General features: G+C 41.7%; 1 protein-coding gene across 1 annotated transcript; it reads right to left on the bottom strand.

Annotated features, from left to right (window-relative positions):
• Window positions 1-1,950: 1,950 nt before the first annotated feature.
• On the bottom strand, window positions 1,951-23,081 carry LOC135899379 (poly(A) RNA polymerase, mitochondrial-like). The gene is made up of 8 exons (XM_065428647.2): window positions 22,772-23,081; window positions 22,325-22,503; window positions 22,011-22,232; window positions 19,424-19,630; window positions 16,188-16,399; window positions 13,791-14,002; window positions 11,114-11,176; window positions 1,951-2,811 (listed from the first exon to the last, which is right to left on the bottom strand). Exons 1-8 carry the CDS (start codon window positions 22,869-22,871, stop codon window positions 2,396-2,398), a joined length of 1,611 nt encoding a protein of 536 aa, XP_065284719.1. The 5' UTR covers window positions 22,872-23,081; the 3' UTR covers window positions 1,951-2,395.
• Window positions 23,082-24,298: the final 1,217 nt, after the last annotated feature.

The following is a 24,298-nucleotide window of genomic DNA, read 5'->3' on the forward strand; positions in this document are numbered from 1 at the left end:
TACGAAGCCACTCAGGGAAAACCTGGAAAACTCAGGGAATTTGGAAATGTCAACTTGGTAGACATTTGCTGGTTTGGAGTTCTGTATAGCTTGCTCTTTGTAGTACTGCTAGTGATCCCAATGGCATCCGACATTAAGAAATGGTGTTCTGCTCAAACTCTAGGCCTTTGGAGTGCTATCAGTGGAAGAGAAGACTCACTCACTGTCACTTGCAAAATGACAAATTTTTCACAACAGCACTGCCTCCGGAGCGCCATCGCAAACCTCAATTTACGACACTTGTATGAGCTACATAATTACATTATAAGCTCATTATGAATTATTGTTTATACTCGTGTCACATGGGCACTTTCAAGAATGCTTGCAATGCAGTTTGAGCATGTCTGACTTTGATCCTGCTACATACAATCATGCTTATTTCATGCTTCGAACACACTTGAAATGTTTGATGCCGATCAACTTCACTGGGGACTAATACTGACTAATGGGTACATTAGCTAGAATTAAAAGAGAATATGCCTAAAATAAAGCCTGTCTGGATTTTTTCTTCACCAGACGAAGGCCTAGTTCTTTACTGGAGTTGTGCAGCGCAAGGACATAGACCTAAATGGGAACAACTGTTAGCAAGGTATTGTACTTGTGAAACATGGGGTTTGGCACACTATAGCTGAAATGTGCGAGCTACTAACATTTGAGCACCAAATGCCTATCGCAATTTCTTTTGTCATGCTTCAATTGTCTGAATTTCTGGAGTAGGGTCGCAAACATAGAACATGTTTGTATACCAAAAAGTGGAAGAGACTCCAGGTGTATAAAAAAGTAATAATAAAGCAATGCTAAATACACGAAAAGTAGACACAAACACAAAGATTGCATGAGACAGGCTTGGTTCTTGTTGACTGAGCTTGCACATTTTTCCTCTGTTTAAATGGGCCTTGCAACACTATTTGAATGAGGTAAATAAGATTATATAGTTGCTGGGTGACTGCTGCCACTTTTTTTTTTGCCTAGCTCTATAAGAAAATTGCTTATTATGCAAATTTCTTTAAATGCCATGGCTACACAGTGCCTCTGGTAAACATGGAGATATCTTATCACTGATGGAACAGTGGCATCATCTGGTGGCAGAGAACCATGCCATTGCACAAGTACTATGGTCTGCAATATTGGCAGCGTGATAAAGGGTCACACCACATGATCTTGAAGTCATGCTAATTGTGATTGTAAGTGGAGTGAAGCGGGCATTGTTCCATATGGCTGCTCTGTGCAGCATTGAGTGCAGCAGGTACGACGAAAAAGCAGAAAAGAAACTTCACAAAGGCATGGCTACCATCACCATTTGATTCGCACTAACTCTGCTACTACAATATGTATGTGAAAACCTTCTGTTGGAAAAGATTTACAAGGACATGCACTTTAATACCAGACTATATATTGTACGAGAGGGCGACACCTTTAGATCGCACTATCTACTTCTCCGCATGGCAAACAAAATGAAATCCCAGAAAGCTACGAAAAACATTCAGGTGTTGTGGTGCTCTAATGTGTGCACTACAATCTGAGCTGATGAGCAGAAGATTGAGTAAGCGATTTTATAGTGTGGTATTGGAAGAGGAATGCCTCTCACTTATGTGCACCACCTTGTGGAAGAAGCTAAGTTTCTGATACGACTTTTGCCAGTTGGTGTTACAGTGTGTGTGGTATTGGGTCCCATAAGATGTAGCCCAGAATTGCTTAAAAGGCTGGATTATTGTGTAACATGACGTAGAAAATCATGTGCCTCTTGATATGAATGGCAGGCGAAAGAGCACCATAAAGGCAAATTTGTATAGAGCTTGTGTTGCTCAAGTGCGAAATCCTTAAACAAGAGCCACCCGCATTTGCTTTCATTCTGATCAAGAGACCTGTATGAGCCCCGAAATGTCAAGTTTTCATTTAATACACTTTACCTCTTGGCGAGTGTTCATTTTATTCCACTATGCCAAAATCCAAAGAGAAAAGTTTGCAGAAAGATGGAGGCTTGAAGTGATGAACAGTGCTAGAACAAGGAATGTCACTGAAGCCAACACTTCGACAGGACCCTTGTAAAAACGTTCGTTCTAACATCAACTCTTTTTCTACCACTGTTCACCACTTGAGTGCCAAAAGTGATGCATAAGAAGCTGCCTTCACAGGTTCTCTGGACAAAGAAGGCAAGTATTGCTTAGCCACTTCAGAAATGGCCTTTGAAAAGCACACACATCAAATGTGATGGAAATTACCACCTCATATGCATATATATATATATATATTATTGTACCTAGTCTTCTTACACAGCTTTTACTGCACATAATTTTTTTTTTCAGCAGTAGATGGTTTCTTTGCACAAATAAAAACTGCATCCCTTCACAAGGCATTAGCTTGCAGTCTTAACGCCTGTAACGGTGGCTTCTATCACATAATTTTCTCCTGCTTCCTTGCTTTCCTGGAAGAGTTCATGCACTTGAAAACGTCTGTGCATTGCCTCTTGCTGCTTCCTGGCAGCAGCTGTCTGGGCAGTGAACAATGCCATGATGCCCCATGGCTTTTCCACTGTGATTTTGCGAGGTGCATTGTCCATGAGTGAGAGGGCTTCAGCCATGCTGCCTTGCAGCTTTTTAAGGTCACTCAAACCGACATTGCGACTGGCATTCAGCTGCCGGTCAAGTGGATTTTGCACAAACATGGCAGTATACTCGGGCTTCTCCAAGGTCTGTCCTGAGAATGGTGCAATGCCTTTGCTCTTAAAGTTGAATGATGCGTAGTACTCAAAGAAGCTCCTCAAGATGTCTTCTGCAAGAAAAAATGCATGATGTAGTCAGTGTAACATAAACAGTCAACTGGGTGAGGCAAAGTGCTTCACAAAGAATTGTAGAAGAACTTGTGGTATAAAGGTTACACCTTTATACTACACTTGTCTACCGCAGTTGCCTATGTCAGCCCCCTTCTTGATTTTGCAGAAGAGCTTGTTGCTGTCACACAACTGAACTGTGTATGTAGATAGATTATGGAGTTTTACGTGCCAAAACCACGATCTGATTATGAGGTAGGTATGCTGTAGTGGGGGACTTCGGAATAATTTAGACCACCTGGGGTTCTTAACGTGCACCTAAATCTAAGTACATGGACGTTTTCACATTTCGCCCCTACTGAAATGCGGCCGCCGTGGCCGGTATTCGATCCTGTGACCTTGTGCTTAGCAGCCCAACACCATAACCACTAAGCAACAACGGCGGTTACAAGTGAACTGCCAATTCAGTTTGCAGAGTGGGCATTATGCTTACAAATGTGAAATTGTACTGCAAACAGCTAGTCCCTGCACTCTTATGTACAGTCCAATGAGGTGTTGCTAAATCATAAGATGCCTGGTCTGGCGACTGAATTGGGAATTTGGTATGTTGTGTGAATCTATGTTTAAACACATGCTAGCAGTATGCAGTTTGGAGTACCTAACATAACACACTGTTGCCTTTTCACAGCCTGGTAAATAGTTATCAGGAGTGTTTGTCATTCTTATATGGCCAGCACTGCTCATAAACTCACCTTTATGCTATGCACCACATTCATGTTGTTATGAGCCCTTCACAAGTGGCAAGGCCCAGTACACTATGAAATCACACATAAATTTCACAGTGCCCACTTGTTGCTTCCTTAACACAGCAGAATTCATTTGTTTCTCAAGACCTATCTAATGCACACACACAGTTTGAGGCCAGATTCCATATGTGCAGTGCTTCTGGGTACAAAGAAAGCGGTCTCTCTTTATTGTCAAAGAAAAAAAATATGGTGCGTAGTTTATTAACATGCTTTTATGCAGCAGTTGAACAGTACATTGTTAAATTATGGAAGTGTGTTCACAAATACCCCAATCCCCTGCCTTATTGGCAGGGAACTGGCACAACTCGTACAAGACACATTTTTGCGGTGCGAGTGCTGGTAACATAAGGTGGTCTAACTTTGTCATCTTATTTCATGTTCTAGATCGCACTCTCTATTATGTCTCGCATGTAAATTGCGTAACGTAACATGCCTTGGTTATGTTCTATGACGAGCACTCTTGTTTCATTATTTGTGGTGTCTGCACAAGGCAATAATTATGCATTACGATGCGTATCTCATTGTCATTTTCTTTTGTTCCATGCTTGTCCACTGTAACTCCCTGTAGCTGCCTACTGTACAGGGGGTGTGAACCTTGTCAAGTGGTTTATTGCTTTTATTCACACTTCCTCCATCAAAGGTATATACAATAGGTGGGAAGTAAACATTATTACTACCAACTGCCATGCCAACATATGTCAGTGGTAATTGACATAGACCTCTGAGCATAAAGATCAACTACTGAACATGCCTCCAAATAAAGAAGGCTGCGACAGAACTTGCAAGCAACATGAGAAGCTTTTGGTGACGTTTTGTTGACATTAGTGCAACTCAAAATGAGTTAAAAAAAAACAACAAATCACTGGCAATTACGATACTCTCTAATGTGAAATTTGAGCGCAGCTCTGTATGTGTTATCATTTTGCGATATAGTGGCTGGTGCGGACAATCTGTCTTGTGCAGCACATTGCAAACGGGGCGAACTGTGGTGCAACTGCCTCGCTAATCGGGACATCGCGAGAAACAGCGCGGGGGTCACACGTGGGCACGGTTCACAGCAGCCGCCACAGACACACCTCCGCTCATGCAGCGCTTTGTTTCCATATATGGTATTGTTGGATGCACTTGCCACATGCCAATGGTGAACAGACGATGTGCGCCATCTGGCGCCATCTCATAGCCATCGTTGCCGCAGACCCTGTCTTATGCAGCACTACACTTTTCTTTTCATGCTTTTGCCATAGCCCCTCCTCCTCTTTCCGCCTCATGCTTTCACTGTAGCTCTTCCTCCTGCGCTTTCCTCCTCATGCTCTCTTTGCTCTCGCCGTATTTCATCCCTGCTGCGCCTACGTGTTCGCTCTTTCGTCCTTCGCTCGGTTATGCCGAGGAATGATGAGGCATGCCGATGCTCAACGTAGGAACAGGCGCTTAAGAGCTGCGCTCTAAAAAACAAATCCAAGAAGAAACAGGAGGCAGAGGGGTTTTCTTTAAACATGATTTAACAGTGCAAATTTAGATGGGACACAGTGAGATAAACAGCGCAAAGCCCAATGATCTTTACTGCATAACAATAGAGAAGCAGCAGGGGTGATAGAAAAATACTGACACTGTGCACCCTATCTAGCATGTTTATACACTTCACAGATGCAAATTAGGCATCATTTTGTACAGAGAAAGCTCTTATTTTTTTATAGGGTAGTGGACACAGTGCTGAAGCAAAATTCATTTTCTTTTTTTTATACAATAAGCCTTGTACAATTATTAACATCGATTCTGTATCTTAAAGGTCCCCAGAATATGTGTTTCAGTGAGCACTGGAGTACATAGACACTTCTTACAGTGCTCATCTAGGTGCCTCCCTGCTACAAAAACCTGCACTGAGGCACAATGCTTCCTCAAAGGGTCATTGATGCACCTACCAGTTTGGCCAACGTAGCACTTGCTACAGGAAAGCAGAGTGAGATTCACCTCTCTTATTTGGCAATGCAATGTATGAAGAACATGGTGGGCATTCTTGTGCACATTTGTGAAATCCGTGTACAATTCACAGCTTGGCACGTTCTTGCAAGCTTCTCCAGGGCAGAAAAAAAAAAAAAATGGGAACAGCGCATTTCCCAGCCACATTTTTTAAGCGGTGAGACAGGTTGTGCAGCTAAGACAGCGCCACAGGCTTCTTAAAGCCCCTCAATTTTCCAAAAGTAGCGCCATTCTTAGATCTTTCCGCCACCCCGCTCACCCAGGCGCTTCCTCCTCCACTCCTCCTGTCGCCGCGGCCTCCTCCGCCCCCCATTGGCCAATCTGTGTCACGTGAAAGCAGGCCCCGCGCTTTTGTATATTTTTTCTTTCCGGCGCAGAGCAGGCGCCGCGCTTTTGTATATCTTTTCTTTCCAGCGCGCTGCGACCCCCATTCTTGGGCCTGCGCGACGAAAATACGGCAGGCGGTTTGAAGGAGCGCGGTAGTTTACAATGTGTTAGGGCCGAGTGCTTAATTGCGATGCCGTGCTGCTGCGCCTACGGTTGCCACAACAGACCCAGTGACAGCAAAAAGCTTTTTGCTTTACCATCCGCCGGGCGCAACGCGAAACGAAGAAAAGTGTGGATTCACAAGACCGGGCGGGCTGACTTCGAGCAAGTGGCAAAGAACGCGCGGGTTTGTGAAGTAAGGGCCACGGCTCCTCCAACCTCTTCTTTTGACGCCCGTGTCAAAACGGGCCCGTGTCCAGTGCATTGGGGGCGCGTTAAAGAACCCCAGCTGGAAAAAATTTAATCCGGAGCCCCCATTATGGCGTGCCTTATGAGATCGTGGTGTTGGGATGTAAAACCCAACAATCAACTTTTTTTCTGTCTTGTGTGCCTTGACTGTTCCAGTTAACGCAACACTGCTTCCTTGTGAAAACTTACAACGCAAAAGAATACAGACGCATGTAGTATACAGAGATAAAATTAGCACTTCAACAAAAGTGTTGCTGGTGCCAATGAGGGGAGGGGGATAATTATTTTCTGAACCTCTTTCCAGTTGTCCCATCAAGTTCCTTCTTTTTTTTTTCTATCAAATTCTAACCATTTGCACTGTAATAAATAAATAACGATTTCATATGCTGGTACGTTGTTCAAATTATCTATACCGCCTATGTGTGAAAACGTTGCTCATGGCCACCACAACCTGTGCATGAGCTACGTAAATCTGTAAAAGGCGCGGAACAGAAACGGCCCTGCTGCCAGGCATTGCTGACAGCAGACAGTCGGAATCTCTCGCGCGCCGGCCGAACAAAAGCATCCTGCAGGTACGTAAATTAACCTACGAAACCACGTGCACATACTTTCACGCTGTCAAAACCTGAAACTCTGGTAATTACTCGCGTGTCTGAGCACACCGCGTGCTTGTGTCGTGTTTCAGCAACACGAACTTTCAACGTGTGCGCGCTTTACACCTTAAATACGCCTTGAATAATGGTGCTTTTCTCTATTTCTTCCGCAAATCCGACATGACATTCTTAAGGCCAGTTACCGACTGACAAAGCAAGATCTAGATTGAAAAAACTGCTCCGCAGGACTCGAACGAACTTTTCCGCGGATTTCCTCCCGTAGCGTGTTAGCCGTCGTCTGCTACGGCAGGCCCACCACCGGCGGCGCCACCGTCGAGGCCGCGCCGAGCGGAGGAGGAGGGAAGTGAATGGCGCTACTTTGGGAGATTGAGGGGCTTTAAGGCTTCTGTGGGCGTTCTTTGTTGGCTCCCCTGCTCCACATACCGGATTTTGCTTCACTAATGACCCTTTACACTACAGCAGCAATGGTTTCCTTAAGGAAATCTGCCGGCTTGGGCATCTGGATTCGCTCAGTCATGCTCACCGCCATTTCTGGCATTTCGGGCTGTTCTGGCAGAGTTCACAGCAATGCCTCTCTTTACCAGTTTTGAGTTGGTCAAATTGTAATTTAACATGCCCTTTTTTGACTGTGGCTGATATATCCAGCACAGACCAAAGCTCCTAAGGGCTAGGTGCTTCTAAAGATCTCACTGTGTCCCATCTAAATTTGCGGCATTAAACCATGCTCCATAGTATAGTTGTAGTGACTTAGCCCGCCTTAGTACACTGATGTTTTTTTTTTTGTTCCTCCACTGATTCTCAGTTATGCTAGTGTCAACAAAACATCATGGAATACTGACCCACCTAAACCGTAACCCTGGAGTGACCTTCATGTCCATGAGTCTGAGCAGCATAAGAATTCCATTAAACACAATAAAATGCAAAAACCCAGCACAAACTGGACACTCAATCACTTCTTTAAGTAGAGGGAAACCTCAGAACTACAGATTTTATGGTCGTGAACTTTCATGGTCGTGAATTGCTCCTTTCTATAATACTGCTCAAAGTTGGAAAAAAAAGTGGGGTTTGAATAATGCGAGTGTTACAATATCAGCACAAGCAGAACAGCCACCTGAAAAATAAACTGGCCTTTATGCAGCACTGTTTTATCTGACAAGAGCTGTGCCATTTTGAACTAGAGGCCAAACAAAGCTGTCAGAGAAGATTTTCAGACAGCCCACTTCACAAAGAGGCCAAGTTTAAAAGTGGAAGACAGACAAGCACATAACAGTTTACAATAAAAAAACTCCAGATGCTTATCCTGATTGAGAGGCTAGAATTGTTTGAACTTTGCAATATGTACATTTTATGAAAAACCTGTATAGGTAAAAAAACTTCCTGGAGTTTATTGCAGTACATGCATAAAAAGTGAAAATTAGCAAAAGTGCCCTAGTTACTAGTGGTGTATTGACAGCTGGACACTTTGATCACATGACACATGCTGCTTGCTCCTTCGAGCTTCAATGCGTTCCATGGAATGAAGAATGACATTCATGCAAGCTAATCTGCGTGCTTATGGAGCTTAGCAGTTATCTAAGTGACATGCTCTAGCTAAACAGAGCAAGTGTGTTCAGATCTGAAAAAAAAAAAGTAATTGGAAGAACCTAATGCGTCAGTAGTGCCTTGTGTTTTCTGTACTTAATATCTAATCAGACCAGTCCTGAAATATTCTCCACAGTCTTTCTATGCTAGCAGGTGCTAACATAGGAATAATATTGTAATGTGATTACAGTGGCAAAAAAATGAGTTCACTTAAAAGGCAGCACTGGCTATTTCTTTAACAAATTAGGAATTATTACATATTTTATTTCTATGCATCTCTTGTGAGACATAAGACAGTTTGATTCGTACAAACATGCAGAAATAATTTTATGTAAGCAAAAAGCACTGAATTGAAATTAAAACTGGATGGGACAGACTGGAGGGCTGCTTCTTGTGACGCCAGTGGTCACATTAGAACATAAATGTGCCGGGAACAGCATTGCTAGTGGCCAAATCTTGAGGCACTTGTTAAACTACAGTGAATTTTAAAAGTTGTGCTGCAAACTTTCTTGACAGATAAAATAAAACAACGCTATTGCTTTATGAAGCTTGCATTACTGTTGACACCTCTATGCTAGCAGACAAGATGAACACAGTCCTCCAATGCAACAGGATTTCAGGACATCTTGTTTAAAGATGCAACTACAATGTGTTGCTGCCAGAGCTACTGCTCCTGTGCCGATGCCATGTTCAGGTGGCAACGTTGGCAAGCACAGGGTAGCCAATGGAAATGAATTTGAGGGCACAGATTAAGAGTGCACACAGCAATCTTCTATTTTAATTCGCAGAGAATGATGAAACTCTCGGTACCACTATTCAGTGAGCATGTGATCAAAAGTGCCCAGGAGAGCATATGACTGAAATTGGTTACCTTCAGTTGATCTTGAAGTAGAATTAACAGGCGCATTTATCACAAATTGGTGAATCAAGAAGATTGCACTACATCTGCAAGACATGGGAGCTAACGAAGGCAGTAGTACTTATCACACAAAGAGGCAATGAATGTGATATACCAGCTCATTATTTTAGCTGGAAGTGTGCTGGCAAGAATAGTGCCAAATCATAGCTTATGCGTGGATTCATTATATACCAGTCACATATGTGCTTTCAATTGCGATAAGCCCAATCGCGACAGAATTTTTTGATGGCGATTGGCTCACTTGCACAAGCTGCAGAAAGGAACCAATTGTGGTCGAGAAGTTCAATTACTCAATGTGCTCCATATGACTGCGGTATTAATACTTTCCATAAAAAAACATTAAAAAAAGAACTATGTAATGACAGCAATACATTTTATTGCCTACTCAACTATACATATAATAAATGGGTTAGAAAAAGGAGCCAGAAAAATTATTTTTTATCAAAAATCATTAATGTACGCTGAAGCTGACTTTACCATAATGCTTTATTAGGTAATCTCAATTTCTCCCTACAATTCGCACAGAAACTGAGTACCATGCTTTGCTGGTGAATTTCAATTGAATTCTGGGGTTTTGCTTGCCAAAACCAAGATTTGATTATGAGGCATGACGTAGTGGGTAACTCCAGGTTAATTTTGACCACCAGGGGACTTTTAACATGCCCCCAATGCATGGGACACAGGTGTTTTTGTATTTTGCCGCCATTAAAATGCGACCACTGTAGTCAGGATTTGAACATGCGACCTCATGCTTAAAGTGCAACACTATAGCCACTAAGCCACCACGACGGGTCATGCTGTACTTTTGTGTACTTAGTAAAGACGTGGACTGAAATTATGGGTGCACTCTTTTTTGATAGTGCATAGGCATGCAGGAGGAAGTGGACAAGCTCAACTTATCCATAGTAAGGACAGAGGTTAAGGATCATCAACAAAGGATAATATGTTAAACTGGGCTGGCAGATTACAATTTTGTATCATCAAACAGGTGACTTAGCGGATGGCAAAGGCTTAGTATGCCAAAAAAAAAAAAAAATACAGATAAGTGAAAGCTAGATAGTGACACTATGTTCTAATTACCTTAGAATATTCAAGTTACGAATTCAAACATTATCTGGCTGAGGTTAGGTATTGGCAACTTCAGTTGATATCTCATACACAAAGAAATCTAAATTTTCACGGGAGACTATGAACTCTTGCATCACACATGATGCCATTGAAAGTGGGGTTAAGGTGCAAAATTGGAAAGAAAAAAAAAAGCTTGGCTTTCATTTTTCTTCTGCTGTCTTTTTTTGTTTTCACCCAATAGATGTAGAAATATTTCTATGATAGCAATCTACTAGCACAGCCTGAATCGGCATTCATCTTTGGCTACCCATTGTGCATTTCAGAACAACAGAATTGGTTGTCTTTTCAACAGGAAGAAAAGCAATCAACACATGAAAAGGCCGACTATGGACACAAAACCTGGAAGAGAATAAACCTAAGTGTTCTCTGACTCAACCAAGAAGATGAACAAGCTCATGGTAAGGGTATAGTACGAAGAAAAAAAGAAAAGGACTTGCACAACGTAAGAGCAGACACTTACCATGGTGTACCCTTACCATGAATATGCACCAACTTGCCCAACTTTCCATCTTGGTTAAGATGAACAAATAAAGCTATAGCTCACCAAATGTTCCACCTTTCTCGTCTGGTAACCTTGACTTTTGCCATGTCTTGAGGCGCTTCTTGTCTGAAGTGGCAAGTTCCAAGAAAGAACATAAATGCTTTCATTTTGAACACTTTCAAATGTGGTGTCATTTTAATGAATGCACAATGTAAAAAAAAAAAAAAAGACAGAGCACCGGTCTACACCTAACAAGAAACAAAATAAACAGGAAACTTTATTTCAGTAGTTCCTTGCAGCACTGTGGAAGCTGCAGGAGTTCTTAGCCAATACGAAGGGTGAAAGCCCTTCAAGATGTGTTCATCTGTGCTGCATGGTCTGCTCGCCATTCTGCCGATATATTCTCCTCTAATCGGTGCGTATGTTGATGAAACAAATGTTTTGGCACTGTAACCCTAAACCACGTTTACACGAATGTGACAATGGGGCTTCGCTTTATCTATACGCTATCTTAGCAGTTCCTTGCTGCCTCATTGTCCACCATAAAGGCAAACACCCCTCTAATATGTTCACCTTATCATGTACTGTACTAGAGCGGAGTAGTAAATCAATGATGCAGTGAGCAATTGGGCGTTTATATCATTCAACATTGTCAACACATCGCCAGTACTAATGTTGTGGTGCCATCTGCTAAATGGAAATCAAACCACTGTTATGGCTCGGCACTGCCTTTGTAAGTCTAGCATTATCAAAACAAATTGCCAATCTCAACAATAAAGACAAAATGTACCCAATACTTTGCTCTCAGCATGAGATGAGGGTAAGCGATGGCGCATTTTATCATTTATTTCTTGCTGTCGAGGTGGAAGCAAGTAACAAGTGTGAATTCAGATCAAAACAGGTGGTTTGGGATGTATGGGCACTGCCATGATGCTGCGTAATCATGGTTACTGGTGGTAACTGCCACAATAATTGACGGTATACAAAGTGCATGCACAGATGGCCTAATGTATCACATATTTCTGTAACATATCATGTACCAAGCAAAGGTAAAAATTTTCTAATGCTGCCAATAATCACACAGTCACGTTGAAACTACATTCTGCTGCACAATGATATTGCCTGTGTACACCTCTTATCTTTGGCAGTGCTGCAAGTTACTTGTGAGAGAGGGTATAGGTATTTACATTCCAAGGTTACACCATAAGTTATAATAAATGCCACAGTACAGGGCTCTCCATTAATTTCAGACACTTGGAGCTGTTCAACAAAATCTTGAAATGCAAGTGTCCAAGTTGCAACGAAGTGTTGTATATGTTATGTCAGGTTCTGATGTGGAATGCTTTAGCTCAGCTGGTGAGCCGCCAGAGTAGGTGAGTGATAAATGACACATAAATGACAACACAACAGATGATGGAGTTATGGAGCATGGGGAGTTCATAAGTTCAAACGACACATATGACCCAATCAAAAGTGTCAAGGATATTTAAGTTATTGGTCTTATTAAAGTAAGTCAACAACATGGACCACTTATTCTAGTACATTTCTCCACGGTTTGCACAATAGTTGAACTTCCTGACATAAAAGTTGTGCAAACAAATTGCACATGAGGTACTACAATAATTTGACTACTACTACTAGCAGACACTACATAAGCACAAAGCAGCAAACTACTGCTTTAATATGCAACAATTACATAGGGCCATGCCCTTTCATATTACACTGTTTCTCTACCTTCTGTCATACCTGTGATTCTGTCACGTACGACTTCATTTTGAGTTCAAACATACACCACTTGATCCACACTAATGTTGGGCCATGCCGACGGCAATGCGATTGAATGAATGAAATATAAACAAATTAATAAAACTAAACTGATATTCCTGGTAATGGCACTGCTGCTTTTGTTACTGTTCGCTGGCTCATGTGGTTATATGAGCCGTACCTGAAGATTTCAAATCATGTTTTGTTTATTAAAACTTTTCTTTTAAAGATGTTCATTCACAGCACTTTAGCCAACAGGAATGTTACGTGAGCACATTATATTTATTTTTAAAAAGCTGAAACCTCGATTTGATGTTCTTTGTTATAAGTATGATTCTGTTTAATTACTATTGAACTGTGCATTAAATTAAGCTGCCGGCAATTTTACATTATTATAAGCTGGAACTGCACTACCATCTGTTGGCCTGATTAGCTAAGTTAAGGCAGTGTTAGCTGCCCTAATCTGGCAATAGTTTCACATTTGATACTTTATGCATAATGTTTCTTTCTTGACATATAAACTCTGCCTAAAAAAAAAAAATCTAGAAGGCCTTTTTCACTACCTACACAATTGAGTTTATTGGAAGGCAAAGTTTTTCTTGATGGCGCTCCTGCAACCACACAGAGTTATAAAAAAAGTGATACTGCAGAAAGGAAAAATAGTCAAATACACACTGCTGCTCTACCTCACACCTGTTAGGTTGTTTGTACTCAAATACAGATGGACCAATCTAAAGCCTGCTAAATTTTGAATATATTCTGGTTGAATAAAGAAAGAAAGAAAGAAAGAAAGAAAGAAAGAAAGAAAGAAAGAGTAAGCAAAATATTTTCTATGTGGCTTTCAGTTTTGTTCATATCTGATGTTTCGGTATACAATGGGCATGGCTTGCCCAACTGTTTCATTCTGAAAAGTGTGATCTGCTAACAAATTTTTACCAGCATGGCAGTTTCAATGCAATCAGAAGATTGGACAAACCTTCAAGGTCTTTAAACGATGGTAGGAGGCCGCACTGTTGCAGATGGAAAATGGCCAACAGTGTCAACTGAAAGTTTGTGATCCACGTGCCAGGTACTTTGGTGGTTACACCCTGGGCCATTGCCCAGCTCCGAACTGTGAACAGCAGTGGGCAGAGGGCAGGTGCCAGCTGGGTGCACGAGTGCAGTAGCCGGGACATGTGTACTCCAGACCTGTGTTGTGCATGTTCCGTGGTCATGAGCAGTGGCAATCATAAAAACAAGCAAAGCAAGAAGGAACTTTATGAAGTGGCACACGCATAACTACTAAATGTCAAGAGCAATAGCTGCTGCAAAAAAAAAAAGAAGAAAGAAAGAAAAGAAAAAGAAATAAGAAAGAGAGAGCAAGATCATTTTATTGCAGCCTATGAATGCAGCCTGAGATAGATGGGTGCACCACCATACTCATGCAACCAAGTTCAGTCTGCACTGTACAATTACAGACTGTATGCATGGGTTCTGAAGAAGCTGTTTTTTTGCAGCATCTGTTATTTGTAGGCACGTGCTTGCTGGTACACATATCTGATCTGCTATGCAGTTCCGCGAAATAAACATATAATAAGTAATAGCTGGGCTTGTTGGTAATAACGGGCTAGTTGACCCATCCTGGCTAGTTTCTTGTCTTTGTTTTTGTTGCCTGCTGTTCACATAAGGTTAAATAAAGGTGCTGACTCACCCTATTGTAACAACAATCAGCTTGAACTTGGTGACACAGTACAAAAGAATGTTGGCCTTACTGGTTATACATGGCTAAATAGGATGTTGATGAGTAATTGCCAGAGCTATAAGGGACCAATAATGTGAGCACTGTGTTATGTTTGCATTAGAGATTACTAAGGCTAAGCTTGACCTAAACAGCAACATGGCTAAAATGGATGTCTTGGTGATAACTAACATTGTACACAGGCCCATCACTACTGTAGCATACGGCCTAAATTTGCAGACAGGACATGAACTAGGCAACACGGCACATGATACATGTCACGTTGTCATGACAACATAACGCAACATGAAGAAGGTCTTGTGTTGCCTCCTTCCTGTCCTGCCTGTAAATTTAAGCTGCGTGCTACAGTAATCCTGAACCAACTAGCTCAGGTTAAACCACTTTTGGCCTGGCTTGTCAACAATACATTTAATGTAACCTCCTGATAAGCACTATATGGTTGTTACATAGTGCCAAAAGCATACTGGTCAACAAGTGTTGCCAATAGTGCAAATGGAAACCAAATGGAAACTGCCAAATGCAAAGGAAAAGGCAGACAATAGCTTGACGGCAGGAACCATAAATCAGACTTCATATCGGACTTCAGGCCACACTGACCACAGAGAACACATGTAAAGCAGGCATTACTTGAAAGATGACAGCTAGTGGTTATTTACTATACATCTGGCATGTGTTGCTGGTTTGTGGGAGGGTACTTCACTCAACCACACTTGCATGCTAGGTACATGTACAGTGTTATTCCTTTCCTTATGCAGGTTGTACATTTTGGGTACCACTTCAGGACTGGATGGCACAATTTTGATTTCAACCAAAGGTGTCATCTCCCTTTGCTTTTCACAATAAAGTAGTAATGAATGCTGGCAACAACAGTGGTTTGTACACTAGTGACAAAATGTCCACCTTAACCTATACTCTGCAGCTCGCTACCATGACATAATGATCAATGACGCAGAAATTCATTAAACCTCAGGGCTTTTAAACAGGCCCTAAAACACTTTTTGAACACAGTAAAAAATGTTGCCCATCTGTTAACGAGGCGACTGTGAACATGTGAGGCAAATATTATTGCACTGCATGCAGCAGGTAATTTACAACCTTGTGTCAAAAGCAGTGAACAGACGCTTGCTCGTGCATCTGCAATGTAGTCATCAAGAGCTGATCGAAAGCAGTTGGCCGTGCAATGCTATTCACTTATTTTGTGATTATAAGAACATTCTCAGTAATACATAATTATTAATTTTGAGTTAAATAAGAGAAAAATATATATATGTCTGCTACACATGGTCTCCAAGATGGCAAGAGCCGCCACGGCGTGTCATGACGAGCCCTTTCGCCACCACGACAGTCAGCTTTTGGCTGGGGCTTTGCACTTTTGGCTCCTCTGCTGTACAGCTGCCAGTGCGCTAGCGGAGATGAAAAAATTGACAAAGCTGGGTATTGGTGCGATAATTCCACTTGAGGTGCGAGTTGAAGGATTTAAAAATTTTTCGCAGCTTGAGATTTATGGAACAATATACTTTAAAAGTGATCTATTCTATGATTAGTTAGAAAAGTGTTTCAGGGCCCCTTTAATATCACTTCAATGCACTATGTCCATTTCAAAGATAGGACTGAAATGTACTATGAGAAACTAACATGTTGTTCAGAGTGAGGTCGCACTCTCTGCCCACAACGTTGTGCTGGAACTTGACAATAGGCACACGGGCTCTGAGGATGCGTTGCACCTCAGACACACCAGGCACAACATAATGGAGCAGGTCTCCAAGCGTTTCAAGTATTCGCTGCACCAATGTCCGATCATTGATCGCCTGGTTCTTGTCTTGGAAGTAGAGCTGCCCACTTGGTTCCTGTACATTGAAAGGAGAAACTGGTGAATAACCAGTATCTATGGCCCTTCGGCTCTCCATTATCAAATGGTGTCTGTGTGAGTATAGTTGCATGGCATGCTCTGTGCAGATGTCTACCTTGGGGCTAATGTTTTATGAGATCTTAGATGGCCAGACTATGCCTGCCCCAAGAAAGCATATGCATGCTACATATTGCTCTGAGCACACAACCATTTCACACTAGACAGTTTTAGTATAGCGTACGCTATACCATTGCGTATGCTAAAAGATAGCAGTTCGTCACTGCGCATGCGCTGAACGCTAAACGAAATAGCAGGTATAGCAGGCATACGCAACGCAAACGAGTTAGCTTTAGCATTTTTGCGTGGTTTGCGGAGTTTGCGTGAAACATGGCGGCGGTCCCTACTGCCAACTTCAAATTGAATTTGGCGTTGCTTTTGTAAAATGCACTTCGTTTGTAGCAAATGATTGTGTAAATGGCTTTCGCTTAGACTCGGGCCGCTTCAACGACAGAGTATTAAGGATAACCTCGTGGTGTTTTCAAGATCGCTTCTCGTTTCGAACGAGTCGAAGCCTAATGAAAGAAACATTTGAGATGTCAGTGCCACCTATCGCTACAGTGGGGAAATAGCCGCAACGACAGCATATGGTCTCTGAGGTTCGATGATAGGGCCGGCCAACTAAAATTGTAGAAAACGTGCGCTTCTTAGCGTACGCTACACTATAGCGTATAGCGTACGCTATAAGTTACGTGCGCTAAACTAAAACTGTCTACTTACACACACAATGTATGGTGCACTTGGCCAACACACTTTGTAACATTATATCATAGAGAAAACAAGGAACAATTTATACAGTACATCTTGTACCTATTAGGTGTTTACAGAAATGAGTGGCATGTCTAATTACAACGAATATAGTAGACAATTGCTTAAAAGCCATAAATGCTGCCTCTCATCTTACAGCAATATCTAAATGTGTACTTATCTATTCACAACACATAAGTGTAAGTGTGATAATTTGATGACACTATAGTATGATGATTTAATCACACTATTGCACAATATTAAGCTAAGCTTCTGCAATATTAAAGCAGCCATTCTTACTGTAAAAGGAGACTCCGGAAGCCCCAAAAAAGAGTAACTGAAGGACAAGTGGCACAGTTACAGGGAAGTTCCCACTCTAGCTTGCTGTGACATCATGGACTTTGAGAGCATTTATTCAGGTCTAGTTAATTGGTTATTAATGAAGAAAGACTAGGACTTTGAGAGCATTTATTGAGGTCTAGTTAATTGGTTATTAATGAAGAAAGACTACATTGCATACCAAAGGCATTAAAGAGTCAGTCTAGCAATTTTCAAGAATTTTTTCTGGACCAAAAAGGCCCAAATACAAGTAACCATTTTGAAATCCATGACATCACACTGACGAACCGGTACCAAGGTTATGTCACAAAATTCAGGAAAAAGAATGTTCACCTTCCAGTAACAGTCTAACGTTCCCCCAAAATTAACTAAAGTTGAGTATGGGTTACCAGTCTAAACTTAAGTCTTGCTTTTTAGTGTCCCTTTAAAGCACTCATCTTGCTTTCATTAAAACAGTCGCTAAAAAATCTACCAATTCATGTGTACAAAGGTGTAGTAGATACTACCAATTAAGATACTAACATACTGAAATAGTTTTTCAATTTTTTTTATGCTTCTGCCAATGTTTTGTCTTGTTACACACACCTATTCCAATGTGGGAATTTAATGAGATGACACTGCACGACACCCATTGCTACCAAGTCATATACATGTATTTCTTCTAGTTTTTCAGTATTTCTTTATTTTCACATACTAAGTGCCATGAGCAGTTTACTGATAGCTCTAAATGCTGTATTCTTTGCAAACGCTATGCTTTTTATGTTTTGTTTTATACCTTAGTTTAACTGCTTTTTATGTCAAACATCGCACCTTGTATTTGATATATTGCCATTATGTCAGTTTTCTTTATGCGTTTTATAACCACTCCTGCCTAAGGCCTCTTACCAGAGGCTGGCAGTAGAGTTGTAGAGTATTTAAAAAGGAAATGACAAGAGAAAGTACAATTATAATGCAGTAGGAAGCATGATAATGATGTACACCATTCTTGTTTGCCCACCTTGTGCTGCAGTTTGAATGATGATGCGCTGCAGGACATACCTATAAATTTTAAGTTTCTTATACCCTGCTGAAAGGAGACAATGGGACATAGCAATTGCCTCAATTTTCACAGGGCTAGTTTAATTGCAGCCAACATCATCCTGCTACTCAGCAGAAATTGGCTATTGCCTCTTAAAACCAAACCACTCGAGCACGACTGTGAAAAATTATATATCTAATCAGCATAAGCTGAAGACAATAAAAATAAATTGAAACATTTATTAAATGCCTGATTAGCTGAAATTATGATGTGACTGCTATGGAGGTAGCTGACAAAGATGGTGTGGCCCCAAAATTTTGCATTGGGAAAAAAAATTAAGCCAATGGTGACAGATCATAATGAACTTATATATGAAATGGCGCATTCTAGTTTATTTTAATTTGTCTGTTTCAAATCATGCTAGCAGTAAACAGGAAGGTAAAAAAAAGCTAAATTTTCTGGTTTGGTAAATGCTTCTAAAGCTTTGTTATCATAAGAATTTATGTAATCCCATAACAAGAGACATATATGGAGTACACTAAACTGTATGAAGCAGCTACAGACTAAACTATTTGAAGAAAAGGAGAGCTTTTAGAGAAGCATAAAGAGTGCACCACGTAAAAGAAATTTTGATACTTTAACAGGCAAAGCTTATTCCTTTTCTGCTATAGCTCAAATAATGTATATACATAAAATCCTCCTGCAGAATAACTGATCCAGACAGCATCTAAATTTAAGAATATAAAATGAAGGCTTGAACTTATCTGGCAAAAAAAATTTATGAAAGATAAAGTTACAAATTACTGCCACTCTTTCACACTCAGGAGTCAGACGAAATGAATGATGTTATACCCTACTCACCCTGGCTTCTGGAACACAGTAGACCATATCAATGTCACAGTTATGCCTCCCAAAACCATTGACAAGGGAGCCAAATGGCAAGACCTGCCCTTTTGGATATAATCCACTTATAAACTCTTCAACTTGTCTGCAGACTACAAAGCCAAGCCGTGTCTCCAGGTCACTTAGCTTTTCCATCTCATAAAAGTGTGCCATCTGATCTGCAATCTGCAAAGTGAGTCAAACATGAATGTACAAATATATATATATATATATACATATATATATTTCATGGTGTACAGCTTTGGCTATCGCCAGAGAGAGAAATGATTGCAAACAATCAGCTTCATAAATCAATTCATTTCATCAATCCATCAATTCATTCTGATGAAAACTTTTATGCTAAACCAGATATTTACTTTCAATATGCCCCTGGACTTAAACCCATGACCTTATGCTCAAGAGCGAAGCAAAGGGTGATGCAGTGCCTATTGTTATGCTGGTATCCATATATTACCCCTTCTGCACTCCATAAATGGTTTCAAATGTCACAAAATTTTCTCAAACAAGTGAGAATACATACACAAAAAATGTGACCTGCCAACGATGCTCTATGAGGAGGTCATATTATTCACATTTGGAACTTGCTTGCAGTACTAAGAAGTAGTAGTGCAGTAGGCAGCAACATCAAGTCATTGCTACATCAAATCTCTAGTGCCTGCCAATATTTAAAACCCATTAGGATCCTGTTAAGCAAGTTAGCCTGTTTTGCAGACAGCAAACACTGCAGCCGATTAACAATAAGCCAGACTTATCGGGACCACAGAATTTAATTCAAATTCTTTGAAATTTAATCAAATATACTCTAAAAACAGGTGTGAACTCGTGTGTCAACATATTCATGCACAGAACAAATTTATGCTTCCTGCACAACCCTAAATGAAATCTGGCACAAATGTAAGGGTACTTTGCAAGAAGGGGGACGAGAAAAAGAATGGTTGCACGAATGCTAACATAGGATATTACAGTTGTAAAAATCCACCGCGGTGGCTTTATGGCTATGGTGTTGAACTGGTAAGCACGAGGTTGTAAGATCAAATTCCTGTGGCCGCCGCTGCATTTCGATGGGGGTGAAATGCAAAAACGCTCGTGTCTCTTGCGTTGGGGGCATGTTAAGGATTCCGTGGTGGTCAAAATGAATCTGGAGTCCCCCACTACAGTGTGCATCATAGTCAAATGGTGGTTTTAGCCCATAAAACCACAGAATTAAATTCAGTTTACAGTTGTACACATGTGGCTGCCCATGTGGCGCCATCTTGCAGTGGTGCATCTCAATGAACACAAGAGCATGAGTATGAAAATATTTATGATTTTGACTACTTACGCCTCATGAATGTTGTCGGCCATTTATGGCCACTGTGCTCTACTCTGGGAAGTCAAAAAGTTTGGATTAAGTGGCTTCAATATGCACTGAAAACATACTGGTCCAACCAAAATTATATATTTGTCAGAATTGCCATGAATTTTAAATTACTGAGTTTGTATGATCATGAGTCAACTGCGGATAGTTTCTTCCTGCACAACAAAACACAGTTAAAAGTGCTGCTAAAATATAAATACAGAGGAAGAATGCCTTTCATCCGAGCCAGAACACCACCCAGCCAGCAGGGGCGACAACTCCCTCAGTGAGTTCAGGCACCAGTAATACTTTATCCAAACACACTATATTAGAGTCAAGCTGATACAGGTTTTATCACTGTCTTGAAAGCCATATAGCGCTGGAGCACGTGTGCATAAGCTAGCCTCCGAGAGTCAGCGAAATTGAGGGCTAAGCAATTGAGCTTTCAGAGTAATGAAAGTAAGTTCTATCATGAACGCCACATACAGAAATGTAACTACGTGTGTATGCACACCAAAGTTGGCAACAGGCAAAAGTGCTACAAGCTTGCAGACTTGCAAGACTGCACAGCATCATCCATCTCTGACAGTGCTGCGCACCAGCACATGGGTAATCGCCCCACCTACCTGACATCATGTGTGCTGCAACTAAAAATTTCTCTTCCACGGGGTGCGACACACACTACTGGCCCATTCAGCAGCAATAAAGAAGCTCCTCACAACTTGTCTTTCCTTTGATGAAAGCTACATTACTTCATTACTTGAAGGTACTTCTGATGTGTGATACAAGTATTGCGTCCGAACTTCCCACCAAAAGAGTGAGCAGGAATGCCCTGCGAACGTCAATACCATGGTAGCTGATTGCTATGAGTCTGCAGCCCCACAATTTCTGTCATTTTGCTACGGTCCTAGTCATACCTATATGATGTAATGACAAAACATGAAAACTTATTTTTTTGCGGCCATTCTTCATGATTATGATGCGATGTAATTAATGACTAGTCTCATGCCTTTTATTTCACAATTTTTAACTCATATGTATTCCAAATTATGGCACTTTCACATACACATGTCCAAGGTTAAGTTTGCACATCAAGTTCATAAGCAGCATGCACTGACTTGATATGTTAGTCTGGAAGAAGTAGCTGAAGTAGCTTTAATCAAGCACTTTACATGGCTTTTAGAGTTAATAAGTTGACAATGACCTTACCGTACTGCTTTGAATCAATTTGATTGCTTTAGTCTGAGGTGTAACATTTGAAGATGCTTCTATAGTAACAGAGAAAGATTTCTTGAGTGGTCTCATTCCTTTCTTCTGCGCAAATTTCAATAGTCTTGTCCGCACAGGGAAGCCATCAGATGACAGGTGACCACAATTTTCTAAGAGCTCTTGCACCTCGTCCGAGCTGCTGAATTCTAGAAGCACTTGACACTGCACGAAAGAAACGTCATGGTAGATACACAAAACATATAGGCACCGTGCAGTGCTCTTTGCGAAAAACCGATGACGAAGTCAGGTCTTACTTTGTGGGAGTTATCCGCGTAGTAGTATGCCTTCTGAATGTTTCCGTACCGTGAACATTCCTGACAAAGCTCCGTGATTTTGTGTCGATTTTCAACTTCTACAAGAATGGTTGCAGCTGATTCCCTTCTCCTCTGAGAAAGGATTCCATCGAATGATAGCGGGGTATGGTCCTTGTTTTCTGCAAGAATTAGGGTGAACAAGTATTTCCATTGAGGAGCATGGTACTGAAAGACGGTCTTAGATCGAGTGATCACGATAACAGAAGCCCTCAAGAGAGACCGATTCTGAGACGAAAGTGTTAGAAATGGAAAACGATGTCTATACACACTAAACGTGAACAACAATCTTGACTGCGGCTAAGATTGGTGCCTACGTTAAGGACACGGCGAGATCGACAAATAAGCAAAATGAAATTTCTAGTTATTAGAAGACTTGGAATAACTTACGAGAGCAAAGAAGCTGCTTCCTTATTACATGTTGGATACGTCGTCCGAGTAATGCTGCTCTGGACGGTAGGATTAACTGTTTTGAGTGAAAACAGCTCATTTTGAACGCAACCGCACTGTATACTTTATCGTTTCACGGGGGCAGCCATTTTTTAAATGTCATAGTGGCCAACGACCGAGTCTTTGCTTTGGCTGCCTTTGACCGATGTGTCGTGTCGCCATGTATCTTGTATCGGGGACCTGCATGGAGTACTATCGGGTTAGTTCCACAAATAAGTGCTTTGGACGCATTAAAATTCTACGCGTGCAGTGCATTTTGCTTGTACTACACTCTAAGAAGAGTTTACACCTTTTGGAGTACCCCTTCTGCCACACAACGATAATCGTAATCTGCCTTGATGCGTTTCCTTTATTTAACGCTGTGAGCCCGGTACTTTCAATAACGACGGCATGTGCGTTATCAGCATGATAGTATTCCCGACAGGAAAGTAGCGGGCGCGGCGTTTTCAACAAAGGAAACGCATCAAGGGAGATGACGATTATCGTTGTGTGGCAGAAGGGGCACGCCAAAGGATGTAAACTGTTCTTAGAGTGTAGCACGAGCAGCGACATAAACGTACGCAAAAAGCACGGCTTTTCAGATTGTAGTGTGACTTGCAACGTGCTTGCAACAGCACAATGTCACAATCTCGGAGGCCATACAAAACCTTATCATCATCATCATCATCATCATCATCAGCAGCAGCAGCAGCAGCAGCAGCAGAAATCGAATTAAGTGGGACGAAACAGAAAAACAATTAAAAACGGAAAATTTTCAGGTATTTGGAGTTGCCGAAACCCATTTAAGAGATGAGGAAGAGCCACCATTCATTGCAGGATACACCTGGGTAGAGAAGGAGATTCTTGATGATGGGAAGGAAAGGTTGGGGTAAAGTGCAGCGCAGTAACTGTCTCTCAACAGAGGACACCTCAACCGCGCTGCACAGGGGGTAGGGAATGAAAGTAGAGGGAGAGAAAGTGCACCAGAAACAGCAGCACGCCGCGGAAATGTGATGGAGCTAAAGGCGGTCGGCGAGGCCGACGGCCTCGGCGAATGTCAGGAGCGCACGTAGTAGTGTCCTGTGTCGTGAAGGGCAGCCCGAGGGTTGCAGGAGTTCAGTCACGGTGTCGCACGGCAGGCCGTGCCCACGGTAAACACGGGCAAGAGACGCGCGCACGAGCGAAAAGTTGGGGCACTCACATAGCAGATGCTGGAGTGTCTCGATCGCGCCGCAGTCGCCGCGTAGGGTGCAACAGAAAAAGGAAAGAACGCAGAGGAGGAGGCCTTGGGGCGCTAGTGAAGGGACAGGACTGGGAAATGGTAAGGGAGAGCTGCAGTGAGCACATGTGGCTCAAGGGCACTGTAGAGAATGTAGAGACAATCCTGGAAGTTGTGTATCTCAAAACGGGGAATGAGGCGAAAGAGGAGAACGCAAAACATTTCAAATGTATGGCCAAGGACATCAGGGAGTTAGCTATGAAACGGGA

The sequence above is a fragment of the Dermacentor albipictus genome, chromosome 1 (assembly GCF_038994185.2).
Source record: "Dermacentor albipictus isolate Rhodes 1998 colony chromosome 1, USDA_Dalb.pri_finalv2, whole genome shotgun sequence".
Taxonomy (NCBI): domain Eukaryota; kingdom Metazoa; phylum Arthropoda; class Arachnida; order Ixodida; family Ixodidae; genus Dermacentor; species Dermacentor albipictus.